Source organism: Pan troglodytes, chromosome 4 (assembly GCF_028858775.2).
Source record: "Pan troglodytes isolate AG18354 chromosome 4, NHGRI_mPanTro3-v2.0_pri, whole genome shotgun sequence".
Taxonomy (NCBI): Eukaryota; Metazoa; Chordata; class Mammalia; order Primates; family Hominidae; genus Pan; species Pan troglodytes.
Genome location: NC_072402.2, coordinates 43,165,238 through 43,189,280, shown reverse-complemented (window position 1 = coordinate 43,189,280; position 24,043 = coordinate 43,165,238). Strand labels below are relative to the sequence as shown.

The 24,043-nt window shown below is 37.1% G+C and overlaps 1 protein-coding gene and 1 pseudogene across 11 annotated transcripts in view; one reads left to right on the top strand and one right to left on the bottom strand.

Annotated features, from left to right (window-relative positions):
- The window catches only part of TNPO1 (transportin 1), a 98,258-nt gene that overhangs the window by 50,780 nt on the left and 23,435 nt on the right, over nt 1–24,043 (top strand). For all 11 annotated transcript variants that reach the window (XR_010157213.1, XR_010157216.1, XR_010157214.1 and 8 more), the window contains exons 7-14: nt 5,742–5,823; nt 8,721–8,843; nt 10,343–10,461; nt 15,581–15,641; nt 16,194–16,362; nt 20,180–20,332; nt 21,199–21,424; nt 22,903–23,074. Coding sequence is in view for 7 of the 11 variants with exons in the window: in XM_001153549.6 (XP_001153549.2) it covers nt 5,742–5,823; nt 8,721–8,843; nt 10,343–10,461; nt 15,581–15,641; nt 16,194–16,362; nt 20,180–20,332; nt 21,199–21,424; nt 22,903–23,074 (1,105 nt within the window). In the remaining 4 variants the exon portion in view is untranslated. The remainder of the gene's footprint in view (nt 1–5,741; nt 5,824–8,720; nt 8,844–10,342; nt 10,462–15,580; nt 15,642–16,193; nt 16,363–20,179; nt 20,333–21,198; nt 21,425–22,902; nt 23,075–24,043) is intronic.
- Nucleotides 11,952–12,305, bottom strand: LOC107974708 (large ribosomal subunit protein eL33-like; annotated as a pseudogene).

Genomic DNA, 24,043 nt, shown 5'->3' with positions numbered 1-24,043 from the left:
AATTCAGAAATATTTCACCTAAAATCACAGCGCTTTGGGAGGCTGAGGCAGGAGGATTGCTTGAGGCCAGGAGTTAGAGACCAGCCTACGCAACATAGCAAGACCCTTTCTCTACAAAAAATAAGTTTAAAAAATTAGCTGAGTGTAGTGGTGTGTGTGCCTATAGTCCTAGCTACTCTGGAGGCTCAAGCAGGAGAATCAGTTGAACCCAGGAATTCAAGGCTGCAGTGAGCCACTGTGCTCTAGCCTGGTGATGGAATAAGACCCTGCCTGAAAAAAAAAAAATTCTGTTCCGTGAATGTTGATTAATACCCATTTGAGATTCTGTTGTGCATACTTTTAGCATTTTTCTCTTTAATGTATATTTGGGTAAATAACTATCTGCTGTAAATATATACTAAATGTATCATCCATCTTTAATATGATGATATTCTACATTATTTAATACCTTATTAATGTAGTTTAACTGACATTTACTATGTACTCTTAAGCGTTCTTCTCTCTCAACGTAACTGTTGACTTCAAGAATATAAAATTAGAGTATAGGAAAATATATTGCCTAGTTCTATAGGCAGTGACTAAACAATTTAAAAATAAGAACCATTTTATCAGACTTTAGGTACTCAGAATTGAATTATTCTTAGTTGATGACATTCTCATCATGGCCTACTCGTATTTAGCCTTTAGTTATATATTATTTTTAATAACATAAGCAATCAGATCCACCACCTGAAACAAAATGAAGACCTTGACAACAGTCTACATCTAAATCACAATTTCATACTTCCCTTACATTTCTTGATAGATAATTTTATTGCATGCATATGCAAAGGGTGAGATATATCTTAGTTTTTAGCATTGTAAGAACTGCACAGTACTGAATGTAGACATAGGCAACTTTAATGTTATGTTGCATTCGTCTGTACTGAATCACTATAGCTCATTTTGACTCCTCTGTAATATTCCATTGCATGACAATTAGCATATTTTTTAAGTGTTGCCAATCAAATAGATATTTGGTGTTTCATTATGGTCTTGATAATACTTTGCTATCATTAATGATGTTGAAGATCTTGTATGTTTATTGCCTTTATCTTGTTCTTGTCTCTTCCTTTTTTCTACTAGGTTATTTGTACTCCATTGATTTACAGGAATTCTCATCCTTTATCAGTTATGTGTGTAGAGAATATCTTAATCCTTTTTTGTCTTTACTAAGAGTTTAAAATGTTAAGGGCTTTTTGACATTTAAGAGCTTAATATGGCCGGGCGCGGTGGCTCACGCCTGTAATCCCAGCACTTTGGGAGGCCGAGGCAGGCGGATCACGAGGTCAGGAGATCGAGACCATCCTTGCTAACATGGTGAAACCCCACCTCTACTAAAAATACAAAAAATTAGCCGGGCATGGTGGCGGGCACCTGTAGTCCCAGCAACTCGGGAGGCTGAGGCAGGAGAATGGCATGAACCCAGGAGACGGAGCTTGCAGTGAGCTGAGATTGTGCCACTGCACTCCAGCCTGGATGACAGAGCAAGACTCTGTCTCAAAAAACAAACAAACAAACAAACAATATATCAGGCATTTGTGGGTGTGTTATGAGGTAGATAAACATTCTGTCTTTTCCATTTATGTAACTTTTTCTTGCTGTCACATTTATTTTATAGTCCCTTCTCCCCATCAGTTTAAAATGTTACCTCTGTTATATGCTTAGTTATATGCGTGCATAGGTGTATTAATGGGCCCTCTATTTTATTCTATTGCTGTTTCATGACTAAAGCTTCAAATTGAATTCTGATATATGTTAGAGCAAAAATTGGAGTGTTTGAGGCTTTTTTCTTTTTTTAACAAGTTGCAGTTACTTAAAGTTTAGGCTGGGCGCGGTGGATCACCTGAAGTCAGGGGTTCAAGACTAGCCTGGCCAACATGGTGAAACCCTGTCTCTACTAAAGATACAAAAAATTAGCTGGACGTGGTGGCGGGCGCTTGTAATCCTAGCTACTTGGGAGGCTGAGGCATGAGAATCACTTGAACCCGGGAGGCGGAGGTTGCAGTGAGCCGAGATCGTGCCATTGCAACTCCAGCATGGGCAACAAGAGCAAAACTCCATCTCAAAATGAAAAAAGTTTATAACATACTGCAATGAATTTCTACACAGCAAGGAAAGAGTTGTACAAACAGCTGAAACTATATTAAGATAATTTTTCCGTATTTTTATTGTGTTCTGGCTTATCTCAACTTGAAAAAAATTTTGGGTAACGTTACTCCTATTTATAAGGTAAATTTATATTATGTCCCAGAATGGAATGAAAATAAGGCCTACAGTTTTACAACATATAAATTTGGCAGGACTTTTAAAATAATAAATGGCAGGGCGTAGTGGCTCACACCTGTAATCCCAGCACTTTGGGAGGCTGAGGCGAGTGGATCACCTGAGGTCAGGAGTTTGAGACCAGCCCGGCCAACATGGCAAAATCCTACCTCCATTAAAAATACAAAAGTTAGCCTTGCATGGTGGCATGCACCTGTAATCCCAGTTACTTGGGAGGCTGAGGCAGGAGAATCACTTGAACCCAGGAGGCGGAGGTTGTGGTGAGCTGACATTGCACCACTGCACTCCCTCCTGGGTGACAGAGTGAGACTCCATCTCAAAAAAATAAATAAATAAAAACAGTTTTACCTTATAAAAATATGAGTTGAAGAAAGGCTAAAAATCAGAATTTGACCTGGAATATGCAGACTTTCAGGATGAGAAATTAGAATTGAAAATATACATGATTTAACAGAATTACTCTGAGCTTACTAAATACCTCAGATGCTTCTGGGGGAATATTTTCTTATAATCTATAAGGAAGAGATCATATTGGAGAAAAATTCATTCTTCACAAACAAATGCCATTTATATAGTATCAGACAGATCTAATTAACAAATTGATATTGATTATGAATATGTGACATGAGTAATTATTCTGCCTTTGTTATTGCCTTTGATCACCAGAAATCAATACAAGGAAGTTTTATTTTTATATACATAGATATCCATAGCATTCCAAGTTTATCATCTGTATTTCTGGCCTAGATCTGATTCCTTTTATTGGGAAATGATATTTAGAGCTTACAGTAGGACAGTAGGAATGCCTTTTCTCTTCCTTATAAATTCTACAGTTGTCAAGTTTTATGAAAAGCTTTGTTGGAATTTACATTGGAATAACATTAAATCTGTGGATCAATTTAGAAGAAATAGTCATTTTCACAATACTAATTGCTTTTCTTTTTTTTTTTTTGAGACGGAGTTTCACTCTTGTCTCCCACACTAGAGTGCAATGGCATTATCCCTGCTCACTGCAACCTCCACCTCCCAGGTTCAAGCGATTCTCCTGCCTCAGCCTCCCAAGTATAGCTGGGATTACAGGCGCATGCCATCACTCCCAGCTAATTTTTTATTTTTGGTGGAGATGGGGTTTCACCATGTTGGCCAGCCTGGTCTCCAACTCCTGACCTCAGGTGATCTGCCCACCGTAGCCTCCCAGAGTGCTGGGATTACAGGCGTGAGCCACCGTGCCCAGCCAATTGCTTGTTTTTAATGAAGTTTTATACTTTTATTTTTAGAGGCCTTGAACATATTACATATTAAATGTATTCCCAGGCACTTGGTCTTATGATACTATTGTAAATGGTAGCATTTAAGTTACACTTTCTAGTTTTTTCCTTCATTGCTGATGTATAGAAACTATATTAAACTTCCAAAGAAAGCACGTCACACTGTTTCTTTTAATTTAAAATGTTATGTCCTAACTGTTCCCAAGTTTCTAAAAATGGTTTGGGGAGGCTAGTAGTAGGTGCCTCTGGAGGTTGGGGATAGGAGAGATTTCTGCCTTTAAATTTTGCCTTACATGCACACAAAAAAAATGCAAGTTAAAAGATTTTTGTTCTTGATTTAAAGGCCCTTTAAAAGACTTTATTGTATTTTTTTTCCATTTGTTTACTATGCCAAGTACTTAACATATATATTAGCTCATGTAGTTTAATCCCCCCAACAAATGAATGAATTGTAGGTTGCTGTTGTTTTTGAGACAGAGTTGGTTTTTTTTGAGACTGAGTCTCACTCCATCACCCAGGCTAGAGTACAGTGGCGCGATCTCGGCTCACTGCAACCTCTGCTGCCCGGGTTCAAGCGATTCTCCTGCCTCCTGCCTCCTGCCTCAGCCTCCCGAATAGCTGGGATTACAGGCATGCACCACCAAGCCCGGCTAATTTTTGTATTTTTAGTAGAGGCAGGGTTTCACCATGTTGGCCAGGCTGGTCTAGAACTCCTGACCTCAAGTGATCCGCCCGCCTCGGCCTCCCAAAGTGCTAGGATTACAGGCGTGAGTCACTGCGCCCAGCCAGTAGTAGTTTTATAGAATGAGAAAAACACACTTTAAAGCATAGGTAGCTTACCCTGTGTTGAACATTTAAGGGGTTGAGCTCCCCATAGTATGCTTTTTTCACTTAATGTTATCTTGGTAAATGTTTATGTGCTTTGCTGTAACTGCAGAACCAAAAATCAACTGTTTTTGGCACAGTGGTTAAGACAAAGAAAGGTTTTCATGGGGTTATATTTCAGAAGAGGAGACAGGACAGATAATGAATAAGTAATATGATTTCATACAGTCATGAGTACAATGGAAAAATAATGAGATCAGGGATAGACAGTGATTCAGAGATACTTTATGTAAATGGCTCTCTGTAAAGGAAACATTTGTGCAAAGACTGAACAAAGTAAGGAAGTGAGTCTATGAAAGATGGTGAAGAATGTTTAAGACAGAACAGCAAGTGAGAAGTCTCTGGAATTAGGAATCAGCCTTTGAGAGTGACAAAAGAAAGAAACTTTGGGTTGTAGCAGCATAATGGGAATTGAAGTTAGGGGGTAAGGGAGGAGCCACAGTATAAAGGAATGTCTAGGCAAGTAGTCAGCAAACTATGTCCCATGGAGCCAAATTTAGCCCATGACCTGCAAGGTAAGGATGATTTTTAAATTTAAGAGGTTGTAATTAAGAGGGAAAAAAATGACAACAAAGGTCTTCATGTGGCCCATAAAGCTTAAAATATTTACTGTTTGACCTTTTGTAGAAAAAGTAGATTAAGTTTTATTGCAGCAATCTGAATGAGAGTATAGTGTGGTCTGTGTGTGTCAAACAGGCTGTAGTGGGGTTTGGCACAATGGAAGTCAGGAAACCAAGTATAGCCTATTTCATTAACCCTGGTAAGAGATCAGAGATCATGGCTTGGATGAGAGAAGTGAAAGCAGTGAGAAATGATTAGATTAAGAGTAAATTTTTAAAGTTGGTGTCAATAAGAACTGCTGAGCAATTGAATTGCATATGCCAGATCACATGGACTATTCTCCATTTTTAGTTTCAAAAGGAATGTTTACCTATCATTTTTAAATCTGTAGGTATCTAAAAAAAAAATTTTGCCCCTCCCCAACCTCCACTCTTTATGGGTATGCACTATTAAAAATTTGCACATGTCCTTTCTAACATTTTTTAGTTGCTTAGAAATACATATTGCTCTGCAGCTTGTGTTTTGCACTTAGTATATCATTCAAATTCTTTCCTTGTTGATACAGAAGTTTGACGTATTCTTTTTAGTGGGTATATTGATAGACATACCATAATATTTTTATGGAGGAATGTTTTTACCAATTTTCTATAGATAGAACAAAGTTACAATGAGCATATGTTAAATTTTAAACTTTGTTTCTAGGTCTCACGCTGTTGCATGTGTCAATCAGTTTATCATCAGTAGGACTCAAGCTCTAATGTTGCACATTGATTCTTTTATTGAGGTAAGACTTGTTCTTGTCTCCCTCCCAACCCCCCAGCTTTTTTTTTTGAGAAGGTTAGGTGATGCTAACTGCATGTAGTTTTGCTTTAAAACAAGAATCATTTATAATTCTAAACTCAATATTTAATTAAATTATTTCTGATAGTATTAAAACTGGATATGGGATAGACTAACTTTTGTTAGCTGAGAAGGCACTTTTACTAATTTTTCTACTTGTATCATTCTACAAACACTGATTTTGGTGGCGGGGTATGTTTAGTATCTTGACTACTTTAAAAATTTTTCCTTCAATATACTGTTCAAATTGCATATGGAAACCAAGTCCCTCAGCTCATGCAGTTTTTGAAATGTGAAAAATTGGTGAGGTTAGATTAAGTTGATTTGGTAGAATCTGAAGGCACAGACTACAAGGACAGTATTTTCCATTGGTTTCCATTGTAAAATTAGAGGCATCAGGAAAAATAGACTCTTTAGGCATTTTGAACTTTCTGATAAAAGTGGAAAGAAAAGAGCATAATTTTCTGGCCAGGAACCATAAGCACCACAATTTCTTCTCAAAATCTCTGCTACTTGATAACAATTAAAAGGATTGTTAAAGTTCCTTAAGCACCTTCACTTTTATTTTCATGAAATGGAATTTTAAAAGTCCCTTAGAAGTCAGACTGCTGATACTACTGTTGGGAAATTATAAGGAAGAGTAGGGGGGGTTACGTTACTTTTTTTCTCGTCACTTAAATTGACCAGCTTCTTTCTGAGCATCTTTTACCAATAAACTAAGAGTAGTAGCCATAAAGATCCTTTAGCCATTTACAAGTTAAAACCAAAATGTGTCTTAAATAGTTTTACTGACTACTACCTACTATGGAACAGATACTGTGTTTGATACTAGGGATACTTAAATTTTATGCCTGCAAGGTGTTTTCTTTCAGTCTAGTCTAGAGGTAGTATAATGTAGTGGATAATACTAGAGGTCTGGAGTAGACTATTGGTGTTCAAATCCAGCTTCTCAGTTTAGTAGCTTTTAACCTTAGATGCTTTATTTAACTGATGTTTTCTTTATATCATCTGTAAAATGAGTCAATAATTGACCTACCTTGTTGGATTGTTATAAACCTAGTTGATATAAGTAAATTGGAACAATGGCTGCCACAGAGTAAGCAAGCACTTCATGTTAGCTATTAAAGTGTTAATAGTAGTATTTCTGTTGCAATTATCCTGGTGTTTTCTTTTAGTATTACTCTTTCACAGTTTAATAAAGGGGACAATGATAGACATACCAGCACCTTATAAGGAAATATATATAATCTAAAATAAATGAAATTGAATTATCTCTGAAAATAAAAATTTCATAGGACTGTACTCAGCAAGTGAGGCAGAAACATTTTCTAACATTTTAAAATATTTTGCTTTACTATTAAATATGTTAATACTTGTTTACTACTTGATAGTCCTACAGGATTTAGCCAATTCTCCACCCTACAAAAACAGTAAACCTCTGGAGGAAGTGCCTCTAACATATAGTAGGCCCTCAATAGCAATTTGCCAAGTGAATAAGTAAACTGATTTTCTTCACTTGCCATTGTTTTCATGGTATCATGTCTGCTAAGTCTAACATATTGATGAAAAGTTTATTGGTTACCAGTACATGGCTATAATGTATAACCTTGGCAAAGCTGGGTATTCATTAACAGTAGTAACAAAAGTGACAAATGCAAGATGATGGCATTGGGTATCCCCACCCCCAACCCAGTTGCTGTTCTCTAGAGTAAATTAATGAAATCTTTTAATAAAATTTAATGGAGGATGTACTGTTAATGGCAGTGCCTGCTGGGAAAACAGTGCTCTTTTGTATGTAAAATACAATTAAAACAGGAACTACGTAGTTTTGAGAGTGTCAAATGTGGAAGCAGGACTTGGGGAAATCAACATTTTAAAAATGCTGCAATAGTACTTCACACAGTGTCCCATTTGATCGTTGAATTTCTCCTCTTTCTTGTAATGAGATTTTAGGTTCATTTTGTAGAGGATTTCTGTGATTTCCTGGAAAAAGACAGTGGGACACATTGGATGTTACTTAACTTTTTAAATGCTTGTTTTACTGCTTTTAATACATGTATGTGTAAATAAAGTAAGACTTTATGTGTGACATGAGGAAGGCTTCATTGTGTTTTCCTCTCACATCCCCACTCTGAGAGATGTCTTTTTCTTCTAGTGGAAGCTTGTTGGTGTAGGGAAATGAGTGTGTGAACTCTGATACCATGAAAGCCAGATTCAGATCTTCTGCTGGTTATCAAGTTACTTAACTTCTATTAATTTATTTCCTTATTTGTAAAATTGAATAATAACGTCTTAGAGTTTTGAAGATAAAATAGTCTGTTGTCCATTCAGACATTGCTTTTTACTTGCAGACGTAGGGAACAGCATAATATTTATTACTAATTTTATGGAACAACATCAGTTTAGGGTTAAGTTAGAAAATCAGTATATACTAATATTTGTCGATTATTGAATCTGTATCACCTTTTTATAAATCTTGAATCTATTACCACCTCTCACCTTAAAAATCAGGGTTGGTAGGGAATAGTCTTTTGTCTCTGCTTCTGGGTGAGCAAACAAATGCTCCTATGTCCTAATGACATGGTTTCTTAAAAACTAAAAATTTCCTCAAAGTATAGCTGATTGTACTCTATCAGAAAAGAATAGCTCTTCATCTTTTATCAAAATCATAATCTTTGTCAGTTATTCCACATTTAATTCTTGTAATCTAATATTGTAGGCCAATTCAGTCAGTTTTTGGTACCTTTGTAGGGTTTCTTTAAATGTCACCAACTTGCAGATTACTTATTACTTGTGTGTAAGCCTTTCTAAAACTAGAAAAAATTATTTCTTGTGCAACAGAATCTCTTTGCATTAGCTGGTGATGAAGAACCAGAGGTACGGAAAAATGTGTGCCGAGCGCTTGTGATGTTGCTCGAAGTTCGAATGGATCGCCTGCTTCCTCACATGCATAATATAGTTGAGGTAACACTGGCAATTTAAAGGCTCTTTCATCATCTTTCCCCTAAGAGAAATACTAGGTAGAAAATACAACATACCGGATGGGAAGGGGACTATAAAATAGTTATAATTGTCTTAAAATTATAAGTTATCTTTGTGGGGAGTTTTGTATTTCTGGGTATAGTTGTACATACTGTATAACTTTGGAAGTGTTTTAAGTAGTATGTTCTCTAGAGCCTCCTTTTCACTTCCAAAGTTCCATATGGTAGAGAGAAGGGAGGATCTTTTTTAAAGGTTGCAGTCTAAGATCTGTTAAAAGGCTAGCATTCATGGTATGCAGCAACTCCTGTTCTAAAACTTTACACATGACTGCATAAAGTAGGCCTGTTTTTTCTTTGAAAAGTCAGGCGGGACTGATTGAAAGCTTAGTGTTAACTAAAGTGAAGAAATTTTATCAGTTGCTTGGTCACAGCTGGGGAGCCTAATTTATAATGTTACAGTTCTTTCTTCCACAATACTCAGTAGCAAAAGAGTAGGACATGATGTATCATGTAATAGGGGTTGGCCTATGACACTGTTGTGTGGGCATATTTTGTTAGGTGAGATGTTTCAGTCCGTAAGAGGATGTGTACAGTCTATTAGTTGGCACTTCTACCCTCAGGTACGTTGTGAAAATCACGTGAGTGAATTTGGCTTGGTGTGTTCCAGAGGACATGAGAAATCTATTTTGTTGAGAATTACAAATTATATTCGCACTAAGAGATGTCACTACTACTTCCCAAATGAAAAATTATCTTTATAATTTCAGTATGTATATGTCACTTTAAATACGTGAAAGTCTATATACAAGAGACAGCTTGAGTAGTTGTAGAGTCTTCATTTTAAGAAATATATAATGAGTTCTTAATTTTTATTTTTATGTTTCTAAGAAGGCTTAATATTTGATTAACATTCACATTTCAAAAATCTCAGTAGTATCATAAAAAAACTACACAGAAACAATACATTCACTGAACACTTTTCATTGAGTAGCAGTTTAAATCAGTGTTTCTTAATTTTAACTGTATTTTATAGTCACCTAGGAAACTTTTTAAAAATTCAAATTCTGGCCGGGTGCGGTGGCTCACACCTGTAATCCCAACACTTTGGGAGGCCGAGGTGGGCAGATCACGAGGTCAGGAGATCGAGACCATCCTGGCTAACACGGTGAAACCCTGTCTCTACTAAAAATACAAAAAAATTAGCCGGGCGTGGTGGCAGGCGCCTGTAGTCCCATCTACTCGGGAGGCTGAGGCAGGAGAATGGCATGAACCCAGGAGGCAGAGCTTGCAGTGAGCCGAGATCACGCCACTGCACTCCAGCCTGGGCGACAGAGTGAGACTCCATCTCAAAAAAAAAAAAAAAAAAAAAAAATTGCCTAGGTTGAAAACCATAAGGTCAAAAGCTTGCTTGATAATAGGACTGAATTGATACTAATTGTGTGATTTTTAAACTGACTAATATTAAGGATATTGTGTTTCCAGTACATGCTACAGAGGACTCAAGATCAAGATGAAAATGTGGCTTTAGAAGCCTGTGAATTTTGGCTAACTTTAGCTGAACAGCCAATATGCAAAGATGTACTCGTAAGGCATCTTCCTAAGTAAGTGTTCCCTCTTATAAATGCTGCCTTATTCTTTAATTTCTTAAGTGATTCTTCATTTTCATATTTTTATAAAATTCATTCTTTTGCCATCAGGGAGTGAGATTCTAAAGAAGCCAGACTTAATTTTATTGTTGGTAAAGAGATTTTTCAAAAAGCAATTGCCTATTTTAAAAAAAATTATGTGAGTATGGTTTGTTCTAAATTATAATTGATTTCGGATAATTTACAGCACAGTATTTTTGTGGGGTTTTTTTGTTTTTTGTTTTGTTTTGTTTTTAAAAAACAATCCTTGTTATTTAACCACAGACTCTATTGTGAAGTTTTGTTTTTTTTCCGAAAAATAATTTCCCACTAGTTGTGATGCAACAGAATTTAGTTAACTTAATGTTAAGCCCATTTTTCTAAAAGTATTGTAATATAAGCTCGTGGGAAAAAACTAAATTGCAGAAAATTTTATATTTTCCGCATTTTCACCACCCTGAGTAATCACTGGTAGTATTTTTTATGTCATCTTTTAATGTTCTTTTCTGTGAAAGTACCGTATACTAAATAGCATGTATTCAGGGTGTTTGAGAAGGAATTTGATTTAATAATATATAATACATTAACATGACATCTCGCCTATAGTTAGTGCTTAAAATTTTAAATATACTATTTAATGGTTTGTTCTTTTCAGTTATTGTATGCTGTGTGCTTTCCTCCATGTCATTAGTCTTTAAAACTTCAGTGGAGGTATGCTATTCCATCATGGTATACATAACCATATTTACATAAATGACGATTATATATGTGTACGCTATAGAGAGAGAGAGAGAGAGACTGTTCTCTGCCATTGAATATTTAGGTTGTTTTGGCTTTTTTTCCCCTCTTAAATAATCCTGGAGTGAATATCTTTCTTTGTCAATAAAGGGTTGTTTCTTTTTGTTATAATTACCAGGAGTGATTTTTTTCCTCAAAGTATATGAGCATTTTAATGTTTTTTCACAATATTCCAAATAGTTCTCTAGGAAATTTATAGAACTGTATACCTCACTGTGTGTCTATTCTGTCACAACTTTGCCAGCCATGAATTTTAATTTCTCAAATCTTAGCCATCTGGATAAGCAAAAAAAAAAAAAAAGTTTTTAATATGTCTTAATAGTAAAGGGTTTTGTTTTTTTTCCCAGATGTTTATGGTACTTGAATGTTCCTATTTTCATATGGTCAACTGAGTTTTTTCTTTCCATCAAGAAAGCAACAATTCCAGTCAGTGTATTTGGAGGGTAAGGTTAAGCAGGGTGCGTCGTATCTTGCTTAACCTTGCCCTCCAAATACACTGACTGGATTTTTTTCTCTTTAGGAAATCTATTAATTGTTCTTCCTTTTCTCTTTACTTTGTAATACCACTTTAATGATACGTTTGAGTTTCTGTGGGGTCATATAATTCTAAATGTCATAGACACTAATTTTTATAAAAACTGCAGAGATTTTCTTTTTTTCTTCAAGAGCAGAAATCCACTTTTATTTATTGACTTTTCGTTAGTTTAAATCCTTGAGGGGTACAGCATCACTCAGATTTTGTGTCCAATGGTCTCAGCAGGAAGATTGCTTTGAAATTTGGCACGAACCATGCCACTGTTTCCATGGGCCCAGATTACTCTGGCTTTGTTTAGTTTGCCGCCAGGAGTCTTTGTGTTGTTCTTTGTTTTATGTACATAAGCACATCTCTTGCCCAAAGAGAATTCTGTTTCACCTCATGCGTCAACATCTTCAATTTTAACAAGAGCTGTGTGTTTCCTTTGGTTCTGGAGACCCTGCTTTTAGCCAGCAGAAAAGGCCTTGGGCCACAGCCTTCCAGACATACTTCCTTTTAGAAGTCCTATTCCCAGCAGGCTGCAGTTATTTGCCCCCAAATTTCAGCAGCAGCTGCTTCACTCCAGAGATTTTATTAATGAAAACCTAGGCTATAACATAAACCTATGCTATAACAAACCTATGCTAATGAAAACCTAGGCTATAACATTAGAGATGATGTTAAAAATATGGAATTATAACTAGGTACTCTAACTCTATTACTGCACTAATATAATCCAAATATTCCTAAACCAAGCAGGAAATTAAAAGATTAGCACCACCCATTTTGCTGTGCTAATTAGTGCCAACATTAAACAACTCAAGCCAGTCATGACTGAGTTTTACTTATGTCTTCCCTACTACTGTGAGAGGTGGTCTCACTGTATTGCCCAAGCTGGTCTTGATCCTCTTGCCTCAAGCAATTCACACTGCTTGGCCTCCCAAAACTTTGGGATTACAGCCATGGGCCACGGTACCCAGTGGGAGCCACTTTTATATATAAAACGCAGCTGTTTTTATTGTTTTAGATAATGTATTGACAGGATAGCAGAATATCAACATCAATCTGATGCTGAGATTAAAAAGCACAGTGAAATAACTTGTTTTTCCTATTTATTAACCACACTTGCTTAGTATAATACGAGCAAAAAGTGTTTGCATAGGAATTAAAATTGTGTGTGTTACAAGATCACTCATAAACTCATTTAGAAAGCACCATTGTAGGCTGGGCACAGTGACTCATGCCTGTAACCTCAGCACTTTGGGAGCCTGAGGCAGGCAGATCGCTTGAGCTCAGGAGTTCAAGACCAGCCTGGACAACATGGTGAAACCCGTCTCTACCAAAAATACAAAAATTAGCTGGGCGTGGCAGCACATGCCTGTAATTCCAGCTACTTGTGTGGCTGAGGCAGGAGAGTCACTTGAACCCAGGAGGCAGAGACTGCAGTGAGCCATGAGCCGAAATGGCACCACTGCACTCCAGCCTAGGCAACAGAGTGAGACCCTTTCTCAGAAAAAAAAAGCACCAGTGTAACAAGGAGGATATTAAGTTCTATTATTCTGGGCTATATAGTCTCCCTTTTTTTTTTTTTTTTTAACTAGTACTATTTTTATTATTGAACATTAATGTATTTTGTGATCTGGTATAGCAGCTCTTGATTTCTCTCGTTTTTACAAAATTGTTTTGGCTTTTTCCCACCTTTATTCTTGTACATTAATGTCTTATAGGGCTGTTGTGTGGATTTTCCATGTGAAACAACCCAATGCTCAGCCCATACTTAAGTATTCAGTAAACGTTTATTGTCTATGTTATTACTTTATGTGATGTTGCATTAAAAAACTCATTTTTGACTGGGTGCAGTGGCTTATGCCTGTAATCCCAGCACTTTGGGAGTCCAAGGCGGGTGTATCACCTGAGGTCTGGAGTTCAAGACCAGCTTGGCCAGCATGGTGAAACCCCATCTCTACTAAAAATATAAAAAATTAGCCAGGCGTGGTGGCGCATGCTTGTAGTCCCAGCTACTTGGGTGGCTGAGGCAGGAGAATAGCTTGAACCCGGGAAGTGGAGATTGCAGTGAGCCAAGATCGTGCCATTGCACTCCAGCCTGGGTGACAAGAGCAAGACTCCATCTCAAAAAAAAAAAAAAAAAAACCTCATTTTTAATGGCTACATGGGGGCTTCAGGAGAAATCTTCACAATTAGACCTGTTCAAAAATAAGAGTTTGCCTAGCATGATTAGACTTGGGCAGGCACATGCCAAATTGCCACATGGTCACGGTTAATTTCCATGTCTTATTTTCTGACCTCATTTTTTCTTATTTGCCCAGCTTTACCAGCCAGTCCTTTATTTCTTGCAAACCTTACTAGGCCCATCTGCCACCCCATTCCAAGGCCCTTGACCTCTTTGTGTTCTAATCTGATTCTTTTTTTTATTATTATTATTTTGGGATGGAGTCGCACTCTGTTTCCCAGGCTGGAGTGCAGTGGCGCGATCTCAGCTCACTACAAGCTCCACCACCCGGGTTCAAGTGATTCTCCTGCCTCAGCCTCCTGAGTAGCTGGGACTACAGGCATGTGCCACCACGTCCAGCTAATTTTTGTATTTTTAGTAGAGACTGGATTTCACTATGTTGGCCGGGCTGGTCTCGAACTCCTGACCTCGTGATCCGCTCGCCTCGACCTAATCTGATTCTTTTTATTCTCTGTTTATCTGACAAACATCAGAGCCACGAATAAACCATACTAACCCAAAACTTCTATCTACCCTGCTCTAGACTAATTGAACTCTGAACTCTTTTCTTTAACCAGGTTGTTGAATGCCTTTGGGGAAATTTACACTCCCCTAGGGGGATTGTTGGCTATAGAAATCTGTGGTCTTCAACCGCAAGTGGTCTCTTCACAATCTGCTAATTCATGTTCCAGATCAGCTTTTATCTTTTATTCACCAAGAGCAACTGTTTGAAACCTTTATTACTCTTTTGATATTCTCTTAATTCACTTTGAGCACTTAGGCTTGTAAAGAAAGCAGGTGACCCTTTATCTTGCCCCAAAACTTACAGGTAGTAATTTCATATGAGCTGTTCTCCCCTAACCAATTTTCTCCTTAAGGTCTGTATAGTATAAATTTTTCTTATACCCAGAGACCCTCACCGTACCAGATAAATATTCACTCTTAGCTTCTCCTTGTTGCCTCATTTTCCATAACTTTATAACTTGCTGCAGTTTTTTGTCTTCAAAAAACAAAAAAACTCAAACTTTTTTTGAGTGGGACTTACTGTCTTCACTTCTTTAACCCACATCTTGTTAACTCTTCATTATCTTAACATTCTGATGTCTGTCCTCACCATTTCCCTGAAATTGTTGATAAAGATCATCAGTGATTAACTGTTAGTGATCCGGATACACCTGGTTCTCCTGCAAAATACCTGTATCTTACAAAATATAGCTCTATGTATTGTAAGTCTTACCTAGTTAAATTATGCTAGCTCTAATGTTTAATTACTACTAATCTTTCTATTTTAGAATTTAGAAGGACTTTGAGCATGAAAGTTTGGCTGGCCCACATTTCTTAAACCTATCCAGGGGATTTTATATTTGACTGCTTCCTTTTCTCTATTAGCATTTCTTCAGTTAATGAGAGCAGACATATATCACTGAATAAGTTCAAAGACAATATTACCATTGATTATCTCATTGGTTTTATTAGTACATGTAAGGTTAAGACTTATTAATTATTCTCTTGAGATCTTAAGGTCTTTGTTTCATGAATTTCTTTCTTTATAGGTTGATTCCTGTGTTAGTGAATGGCATGAAGTACTCAGACATAGATATTATCCTACTTAAGGTAAGGAAGCTTTTTTGATGAATAGGGAACAAGATTTTTATATTGACTTAGTACATCTTTGGATTTGGCCAATAAAACATTCATTGAGAATAGATCTCCTGTAAATAGACTTCCTATTATCCATAATAGGTTACAGAAGTTTAAAGATAGAAGCATAAGTTTAAGTAATGATAAATTCTTGCTTAATTTGGTACTAGATGGGGACATTGGTAGGGTTATTATTAATTTCCCCTTAATTACTTGGAGTTATTTTAAAAACATTCTTATATATGCTGCTCTGAATTTGATTCAGGTAACTTAGATTATACCAGCCAGTGGAGGCCATGTAGTTGGCTGAAAGGGCCGTATAACCTAACAGGTGTGTTAGGTCAGTCTATTCGCCCCTCCATAAGGAATATGTTCTGTACATGGGCGTGGTTCTTAATCACTCTGGAAGTATATTTCAGAATTCTGTGCATGACCCCATCTCTGGATATTCTGTTTCTCTTACTCATGTACATACTATTAGCCTATAATGAATGCCACCAAAAATTTCTCTTAAAAAAACAACAGGGTGATGTTGAAGAAGACGAAACGATTCCTGATAGTGAACAGGATATACGGCCACGTTTTCACCGATCGAGGACGGTGGCTCAGCAGCATGATGAAGATGGAATTGAAGAGGAAGATGATGATGATGATGAAATTGATGATGATGATACAATTTCTGACTGGAATCTAAGTAAGTCAGAAAGGGAAATGCACAGTTGCCTACTTTGATGATAACTTTATTGGGGTATAATTCATCTACTGTACAGTTTACTACCCATTAAAGTTTTTAGTATATTCAGAGAGCTGTTCAACCATTACCACAATCAGTTGTAGACTATGTTTTCATCACCCATACCCTTTAGCAGTAACTCCCTATTGTTCACTGGCTCTGGGCAACTACTAGTCAATATTCTGTCTCTGGGTTTGCCTATTCTAGACATTTCATGTAAATGGAGTCATACAATGCATTGTCCTTTGCGACCATCTTCTTTAACTTAGCATAAAGTTTTCACGGTTCATGTTGTAGCATTCACTTGTATTGTGAAATAATATTTCATTGTAATATGCCACATATTCTCCATTCATTGGTTGGTGGACATTTGTGTTTCTCTTTTTGTAGCTGTTGAGTTGTGATGCTATAAATACTCATGTATAATTTTTGTGTGTAGACTTTTTTTGTTTGTTTGTTTGTTTGTTTGTTTGTTTTGAGGCAGGGTCTCTGTCACCCAGGCTAGCATGATTATGCAGTGGCGCAGTCATGGCCCACCGCAGCCTTGACCTCCCTGGGCTCTGGTGATCCTCCCACCTCAGCTCCCCAAGTAGCTGGGACTACAGGTGCTCACCAATACACCTGGATGAATTTTTTTTTTTTTGGTAGAGACAGTTTTGCCATGTTGCCCAGGCTGGTCTTGAACTGTTGGGCTCAAGCGATCCACCCGCCTTGCCCTCCCAAAGTGCTAGGATTACAGGCATAAGCCACTGTGTCTGGCCCAATGTGTATTCAGTTCTCTTGGGTAAACACTCAGGAGAAGGATTGTTGGGGTCACATGGTAACTGTATGTTTAACCTTTTGAGAAATAACCAGGATGTTTTCCAAAGTGACTGCACCATTCTGCTTTCCTAGCAGCATTGTCTGGAGGGTTCCAGTTTCTTCACATGCTCACTTGCTTTATTATCTCTTTATTATTATAGTCATTCTAGTGGATGTGAAGTGGTATTTTGTGGTTTTGGTTTGCATTTTCCTGGTGGACCTGCTCTTATTTTATCATTATTATATTCTTAAACTACCATTTCTCAAAAGGCTGTTTGTTTTAATACTGTAAGAACATTGCCACAAGCTTTTTTGGTTTTTCTAACATGAGTGTTTTCTGTCTGGTAATTTGCATGAAAATTGGCTATCATAGGTAATTCTAAAATAATGTAAGTTGCTTTATTATATTCAAATTTATTATAAGTTGCTTTGTTATATTCAAAACTTATGAAATATGCTTTTTAAAATATGTTAATTTCCAACCTTAGCTGCAAATCATATCACCTGTGGAGCTAGCATTCTGGCCCACGCTTCCTAATTGGGGATGAACCTAAACACCTGTGTTCTGATTTTGCTTGCTTGTTTGCTGGATTTTAAACCTCTGCTGCTCTAGTTCAGGGTTTCTCAGCCTTGGCACTATTGGCATTTTGGGCCACATAATTCTTTTTTTTTTTTCTACATGTGAATGCCACATCATGCATGTAATTCTTTGTTGCGGAGGCTGTCCTGCACGTTGTGGGATGTTAAGCAGCATCCCTGGCCTCTACCCAAAGATGCCAGCAGCACAAACACAGTTGTGACAACCATTATCTCCTGGGGGAACAAAATCAACCCCAGTTTAGAGCCACTACTCTAGTTCAAAGTGTTGGGATTTCTAATAACTATGATTAAAGCAGTTAAGAACAGACATTATCAGTCTGGGCTGTGTTCTTCATTTGGTTAGATAATGCTAATTTCTCTGTTGCCTCTTCAGTTTCCTGTAACTAACATTCTATTTAGAGTGCCTAATGTGCCAGGCACTAGGCCAAGGACTTTGCATGCATATCAAAGTCTGTTTAATCATAAGTAAGAATAAAGTCATATTTAAGATTTCCAACAACCTTGAATAGGCAAGAAAACTGCAGAAAGAGAGATATACCCAAGGTTAGCATAGCTAGTACTGATAGCACATCTAGTACTGGGACCCAAGTCTCACTTGTTAAGACAACACATGGTGTTTACTACTATTACAAATTACTTCCCAGTGTATCCCTACTTTCAGATTAGGGGAGCAGGATGGCTCAAGATCATTACACAGAAAACTCTACTAAATAATATACATACATGGATGGGGGAACACTTCCTCTTCACATCCCATTCTTTGTATCCTTCCAAAAGCTTTTCTGTGCGTGCTTGGAAAAACATACAGGCATCTTTTTTAGAGGAGAAGCCAATTTTCTAAAAGTGAAATCAGATTATATGTACTCTGCTGCTTTCTTTCTGTGTATCATATGCCTCATTCTTCCTCAGTACATACAGATTTAGATTTCCTTTTGTTGCATGTCAGTGTACTGTTTAGTTGTATGGCTCTACCATGTGGTATAACTAAGATCCTTATTGATGGGTAAGGTGTTAATTTCTGGCCAATGTAATGGTTTTGTTTTGGTTTGGTTTGGTTTGGTTTTTTTTTTTTGAGGATTTTATTATTGTCTAGTAGTTTGTGATTAGCCATTTACTATGCCTAGTTCACGTTGGAAATTTCTGATATTTTCTTAGTCCATTTTGTGCTACTATAACAGGATACCCGAAGTTCAGAATGGAGGGGCTGCATCTGGTGAGAACCTCCTTGCAACATCATCTGATGACAGAAGGACACACTTAAGAGAGAGCTCAATTCACGCTTATAATAAGCCAACTCTCTTGATAACTAACCCACTCCTACAATAACGACATTAACCCATTTATGAAGGCAGAACCCTTAAGACCTAATCATCTCTTGATAGGCCCCACCTCCCATCTTCGTTGCTTTAGGGATTAGGTTTCTAATACATGAATTTCAGGAACACGTTCCTACCCATAACAGTTAAATGATATTTTTGTTGTTCTTTTCGATTTTGTTGCTCTTGTCTAAATTATTATGATAATAAAATCTGGGTTGATTTATAGTCCCATAGTTAATTCTTTGTAAAGAGTATTTTCTAGCATGCGTTATGTTTCATGTGCCAGTGACTTTTCTTCCAGTTTTTGTGTCTAAAGTCCAGCTAAGTAATTGTCTGTTTAATTCTAGATGATATACTGCTGGAAATGTTAAGTAGAGTTAATAATGTATGTTTTTTGCATGATTGTAACAGTGATTGTAATCATGATTGTAATATGAGTGTATCATATTGAATGGTTATGTTAGAAGCACTGAATTGAGTGGCACAGTATTTGTTTTACTGTATAGACAGAATTCTAGTATGACAGTTATGTACAGAATACAATGTGTTCACAATTAATTTGCCAAGTAAGTTCTTGTCATAAAAAATATTCATCTTAATAGAAAATGTTTTTGGCTGGGCATGGTGGCTCACACCTGTAATCCCAGCACTTTGGGAGGCTGAGGAGGGTGGATCACGAGGTCAGGAGTTTGAGACCATCCTGGCCAACATGGTGAAACCCCGTCTCTCCTAAAAATACAAAAATCAGCTGTGCGTGCTGGCACACACCTGTAATCCCAGCTACTCAGGAGGCTAAAGCGGGAGAATCACTTGAACCTGGGAGGCGGAGGTTGCAGTGAGCCAAGATCTCACCACTGCACTCCAGCCTGAGCGACAGAACAAGACTCCATGTCAAAAAAAAAACAAAATGTTTTCACGTGACAAACTACCTCCTATTCAATTGAATTCTTATTTTAAAACTCCGTATTAGAGATACGAATAAAATGTTACATATACAATAAATAATATATAAGTAATAAGAGGTTAATGTAATATTTTTGAATTAAATATTTCCTTAGGAAAATGTTCTGCTGCTGCCCTGGATGTTCTTGCAAATGTGTATCGTGATGAACTGCTGCCACATATTTTGCCCCTTTTGAAAGAATTACTTTTTCATCATGAATGGGTTGTTAAAGAATCAGGCATTTTGGTTTTAGGAGCAATTGCTGAAGGTAAGCCTAAGTCCAGTTTGAATTATGTAAGTTGGCTTCTTACTACTATTAGGTACTAATAAGGCTAGGCTACTTTAAGGAATTTCTATTTTGAACCAGATAGCTAGTATTAAACAGCCATAGGCCGTCTTCTAACCCCAGCTAGATATTTTGCAAAATGTTTTTGTTATAATAAAGGTAACAGAGGCCAGGCATGGTGGCTCACGCCTATAATCTCAGCACTTTGGGAGGCCTAGGCGGGTGGATTACCTGAGATGGGTTCAAGACCAGCCTGGTTAACATGGCGAAACCACGTCTGCTAAAAATACAAAAATTAGCTGGGCGTGGTGGCATGTGCCTGTAGTCCCAGCTACTTGGAAGGCTGAGGCAGGAGAATTGCTTGAACCTGGGAAGTGGTAGTTGCAGTGAGCTGAATTCGTGCGATTGCACTCCAGCCTGGGTGACAGAGCAAGACTCCATCTCAATAAAAAATAAAAACAAAAAAAATTAAGGGAACAGAATGAAAGGCTCTGATGTCTGAAGCATCCCCATTGCTTTAAAAAAAAATCCTTGATTCTTTAGGTAAGTATAGGAAACACAATAAGGCAAGACTCTCATCATTCTCTATGAAGAGTTATTATTGATTTTACTGCCAGATGTCCTGGCAGTAAACATCTATTAGAAGAAATTGAAACACTGTAAGATGCTTGGGAGCAGGTAGCTCTAACTTCAGGGTTTTAAAAATAATTTTGGTATAGGTTATTGTAGTATGTGTATAGCAGTAGAAATATTCTGAATTTTTTCATAGATACGTGTTTTATTTTCATAATCAACCAAAATAATGTTAACTAAATTTTAGCATTTTGAAAGATTTATTTTTTTTCTAGGTTGCATGCAGGGCATGATTCCATACTTGCCTGAGCTTATTCCTCACCTTATTCAGTGCCTCTCTGATAAAAAGGCTCTTGTGCGTTCCATAACATGCTGGACTCTTAGCCGCTATGCACACTGGGTGGTCAGCCAGCCGCCAGACACGTACCTGAAGCCATTAATGACAGAATTGCTAAAGCGCATCCTGGATAGCAACAAGAGAGTACAAGAAGCTGCCTGCAGGTGGGACAGATTCATAACACAGTGTTCTTTGTGGTAGTGAAAAACTTAATTTTCAACCTTCTGATGGAGTGTTGGTGTTAAACCTATAATGAAGTGTTTCATAATTGAAAATTTTCCAGTTATATCAGAAAGCTTAAGTTTTCTTTTTTCTTCTTGGTGAAGTGTTTTGCAGGATCTGTAGCTTTTGGGTTTGCATGTTAGCGTATTTTATACATTTTGTTTGGCCAGGAGAATTTTGTCATGTGGGTTTTACCTGATGATTTTGTAGATCTAAATGTGACAACATCGATCTTAGCTGTTTCTTCTTTGGCTCATTTTTCCCACTCAGTGGTTATTATAACAACTATCTTACACCCTAATTCCCTCAGACGTCTGAACTAGTGATGGCAGGACTCCTACTCTTGAAGGAATAACAAAGTTTGAGCAGATTGACATCCTTAGACTACAAGTCAACCACCATAACTCAGAAAGTCCCACAGGGACCTGTGGTCTGTCACTTACCAGTTAAAGGTCTTTGAGTGCTTAGTAGTTCTGCTCTAGTAGCCATTCTATTGGTTGGTTTGGAGGCTGTCTCTTTATATCAAGCCAGCAGTTGCTTTTATTACTACAAATATTCCAGTTTCCTGCAACATACCTTTATATTTTAAAAGGGCCTTCTGCTTATGTTTATAGTTCTTAATTTTTCAAGTAGGTTTGCTTTTACCATTGACCTTGATAGTAGGAAAAAATAACTGAACAAAAAAAAGGAAAATTTTATTTTATTTTTTTTAGATGGAGTCTTGCTCTGTCGCCCAGGCTGGAGTGCAGTGGTGCGATCTTGGCTTACTGTAACCTCCGCCTCTCGGGTTCAAGCAATTCTCCTGCCTCTGCCTCCTGAGTAGCTGGGACTACAGGTGTGCGACACCATGCCCAGCTAATTTTTGTATTTTTAGTAGAGATGGGGTTTTGCCATGTTGGCCAGGCTGGTCTTGAACTCCTGACCTCAAGTGATCCACCCATCTTGGCCTCCCAAAGTGCTGGGATTGCAGGCGTGAGCCACCGCGCCTGGCAGGGATAGTAAATTTGAGTTTGACCTTAATCCATCTGAAGCAGTCATATCTGGAAGATATTAAGGGAGGGATGATATAGATTATGTTTGAGATCCTATAATTTATTCATTCAGTACCTGGGTTTTTTTTTTTTAGCTATTAATTGTTAAGCATATACTAAATGCTGAGTTTACATAAAGTCCCTGCCATCTTGAGACTTACAGGTTAGTAGGAAATACAAAGCAGCAACACAATTATCATTTATGGCAAGTGCTATGGAAGAAATCGGTAAATAATTCACAGTGCTGATGACCAGGGCTTTCATTAACAGATGGCTTAGACCATTTTAGGAAATTCCTGATTGGGTAAAACAGAACATAAACATTTTAGCAATTAAGAGTTAGATATATCTTACAGTCAATAACTATTCTTTTTTTTTTTTTTAAACAGTGCCTTTGCTACCCTAGAAGAGGAGGCTTGTACAGAACTTGTTCCTTACCTTGCTTATATACTTGATACCCTGGTCTTTGCATTTAGTAAATACCAGCATAAGAACCTGCTCATTCTTTACGATGCCATAGGAACATTAGCAGATTCAGTAGGACATCATTTAAACAAACCAGTAAGTATCTGTTAAGAACTATTAGGGAAAATAATGTGTAGCATAGTTACAATTAATAGATTAGCATATATTTGGAAATTAAGATGTTTTGGGAGATGTGAATAGTTAGCGTTAGCTACTTTAAGAGTATAGATCTTACAAAGGCAGCAAGTATATCCCCTTTCATGTGGTATTCTTTAAGTATATACTTGGTGTGGAAACTACAGCAGCATTTCACATGAATGCTCTGATACTTTTTAGAATGACTAAAGCAAAGGGATAAAAAAGTTTTTATAATCTGGATATCTGCTTTTACTTAATTCCTAATGTTTTTGAATCTACCACTTCATAAACACTGTAGCTTTAGAGTACCATATCTAGACATCTTTGTTTTTTCAGCAGGTATGGGGAGTATACTGTATAAAACAAATAGAAATTGGGGTAGAAGGTTTAAAAATGCTAAATAGTAATGCAAAAGTGCCTTGTTTCCAGTAGTGTTAGTAGAAGAGGAGGATGGATTTGTCTAATGAGGATTTAAGTGATAGTAGAATTTTAATATAGCTCCACATACCCTGCTGAATAGACTTCTATATGATTGCTATATCCAAAGTCTTAAGAAATTGTTTTATTTTTAAGTTACACTTAAGATTTGGTACAGGGCAGTTTATAGGTTTGCTTTGCTGTTGGTTGTTTGGTTTGGCTTTTGTGGGGGTTTGTTTTCTGAATGTCTTTAGAGTCTGTGCCCCTGTTTACATGATCACTATGTTTAGTCGTTTTATGGATCATTCTTTAGTTTGACACTTAAATGATTTTAAGTTTGTTTTTCTACAAAAGCATCTGTGTAAGTTTACCTGTTGATTTAAAAATGTACTATATAGTAACAGCCATATTACACGTTACAGTTCCATGACTAAAAGGAATTTTTTTGTGTGTGACAAGGTCTCACTCTGTCACCTAGGCTAGAGTGCAGTGGTGTGATCACAGCTCATT